The following is a 2178-nucleotide window of genomic DNA, read 5'->3' as shown; positions in this document are numbered from 1 at the left end:
TCCCCGTGTGGGAGAGTCTGGGAGCAGAGGGCAGAATCTCAGAGTGAGGGGAGATTCTGAGAGGATGTTTCCCCGTGTGGGAGAGTCTGGGAGCAGAGGGCAGAATCTCAGTGAGGGGAGATTCTGAGAGGATGTTTCCCCATGTGGGAGAGTCTGGGAGCAGAGGGCAGAATCTCAGAGTGAGGGGAGATTCTGAGAGGATGTTTCCCCGTGTGGGAGAGTCTGGGCCCAGAGGACAGAATCTCAGAGTGAGGGGAGATTCTGAGAGGATGTTTCCCCATGTGGGAGAGACTGGGACCAGAGGGCAGAATCTCAGAGTGAGGGGTCGCCCATTTCACATGGAGATGAGGAGGAATTTATTCTCTCAGAGGGGAGTGAGTGTGGTACTGTTCACGGCAGAGAGCTGTTGAGGCCGGGCTGTTAAGGATGTTCCAGGCTGAGAGAGACCGATTGTTAATCAGGTCAGAGGGTCGAGGGTTATGGGGTGTTGCTGAGAAAATTCTGTTTCTCACATTATCTGACTGTGGGACACGGGTCATCGTGTGTCTTTTCCTGTGTCTTAAGGTCTGCAGTTGAGACAACATTTGACAGGAGAGAAAGAGGATTAATTTTAACCACAGTCTTACATTCGGATAAATTAATAGGTAAGCTGGAAAATCAACACTGTCTTCTGATTTTCCACTGGACGTTAATGTTGAATTATACTATGTCAGCACACCGTCCTCAATTTCAAATTGTTTCCCCAGCATTTCCCAGGGTTTCCACTTTGCTTTCAGATAGTGCTAACCTTTGTTGTGCCATTGACACGCTTGGCTTCTTTAGCACTATTTCCCACTCCCTTTGTCTTTTCTTTCATTGCACCTTTGGTACATCATCGCTGCCTGCACTCTAACCAATTCCTGACCGTCCCTTTTGTTCTAACTTTCACCCCCCTCCCTCCCGAGCCCCTGCACTGTCAGCCCTGTTAAACCCACTACATCGCTACGTCCCTTCAGTCCCGAAGGAGAGTCACTGTCGACTCGACGCTAACTCTGTTTCTCTCTCTCTCTAATGATGCTGGGGGAAATCACTCCAAATCAGGTTGATTATTTCAAGTTAATTGTCATTCTTTCCACGGACGCGAAGTGACCTGTTCAATGGTCCCAACATCTACCTTTCTGTCTTCTGCTGCATAATGTCTACTGGACAATGACATCCCTTCGATTAGAAGCGGAAATTATTGATCAGCATTTTTAGTTTGTTTTTCTATCAGTTACAATAAATCTGTCCTTGTTGTGTTCATCAGCTCCAGAGGTCTCGTCCGCTGGGCTAAATTCCCCACATTGCAGTGTTCCATTCAGCAAGTCTTCCCGATTAAAACCGGGTTTCCAGGTCCATGTAATCTCTGACATCCATTGGCTCGTGCGGGGAAAGGAGGAGGCGGGTCTGGAGCTCTTGAGAATCTGCAGGAGTTAAAATGTAATAGGGGTAAATGTTTGTATCGAAAAATTTCAATAAAAATTATTTAAAAAAAAAGAGAATCTGCAGGAGACATCAGATGCTTAGAAACCACCTCAAAGGCACAAGGGCCAGAATTCTACCTGCTCAGTCGTGGAACGGCCGCTGAGCCTCACCCCATCGCCACTTCCGCAGTGCTTCGGTGGGTGGCACGGGGATGGTGGGACCGTCTTATACAGAGAGCGGGGAGAACCTGGCTCTGTATTCTCGAGAGTTTCAAAGAATGGGAGCTGATCCTATTGAAACCTACAAAATACTGAAAGAAGCAGACGGGGTTGAGGTGGGGAAGGTGATCCCCTCGGCCAGGGAGTCGGGAACTAGGGGGCACACCCTCAGAATCAGGGGGCAGCCACTGAGGGTGACGATGAGGAGAAATGTCTTCACACAGAAGGTTGTGAATCTTCGGGGTTCTCTATCCAGAGGCTGCGGAAACTCAGTCACTGAGTGTGTTTAAAGCTGAGATTGCCAGATTCACAATAAGGTAAAGGGTTATGGGGATATTTGTTGTAAAAAAGGCATTGACGTATCCAACCAGCCAGGAGCATGTTGAATGGTTGATGGGCTGAATGGCCTGCTCCTGCCTCAAGGACAGACAATGGGGCAGACTAGCAAGTGACCTGCTGAATGGACAATGAATGTAATTTTGCCCTCCCTGGGTGGCTTGTCCGATGCCACCCGTAC

At 48.7% G+C, this 2178-nt stretch overlaps 1 protein-coding gene across 1 annotated transcript in view; it reads right to left on the bottom strand.

Moving 5' to 3' along the window:
- Positions 1 to 1353: 1353 nt before the first annotated feature.
- LOC119968050 (immunoglobulin superfamily member 1-like) overlaps positions 1354 to 2178 on the bottom strand; it is a 54355-nt gene continuing 53530 nt past the window's right edge. The window contains exon 12 of the mRNA XM_038801148.1: positions 1354 to 1442. Coding sequence (XP_038657076.1) covers positions 1354 to 1442 — 89 coding nt within the window. The remainder of the gene's footprint in view (positions 1443 to 2178) is intronic.

This window comes from Scyliorhinus canicula, chromosome 6, assembly GCF_902713615.1.
Source record: "Scyliorhinus canicula chromosome 6, sScyCan1.1, whole genome shotgun sequence".
NCBI lineage: Eukaryota > Metazoa > Chordata > Chondrichthyes > Carcharhiniformes > Scyliorhinidae > Scyliorhinus > Scyliorhinus canicula.
This window is presented reverse-complemented; position numbering and strand designations above follow the sequence as displayed.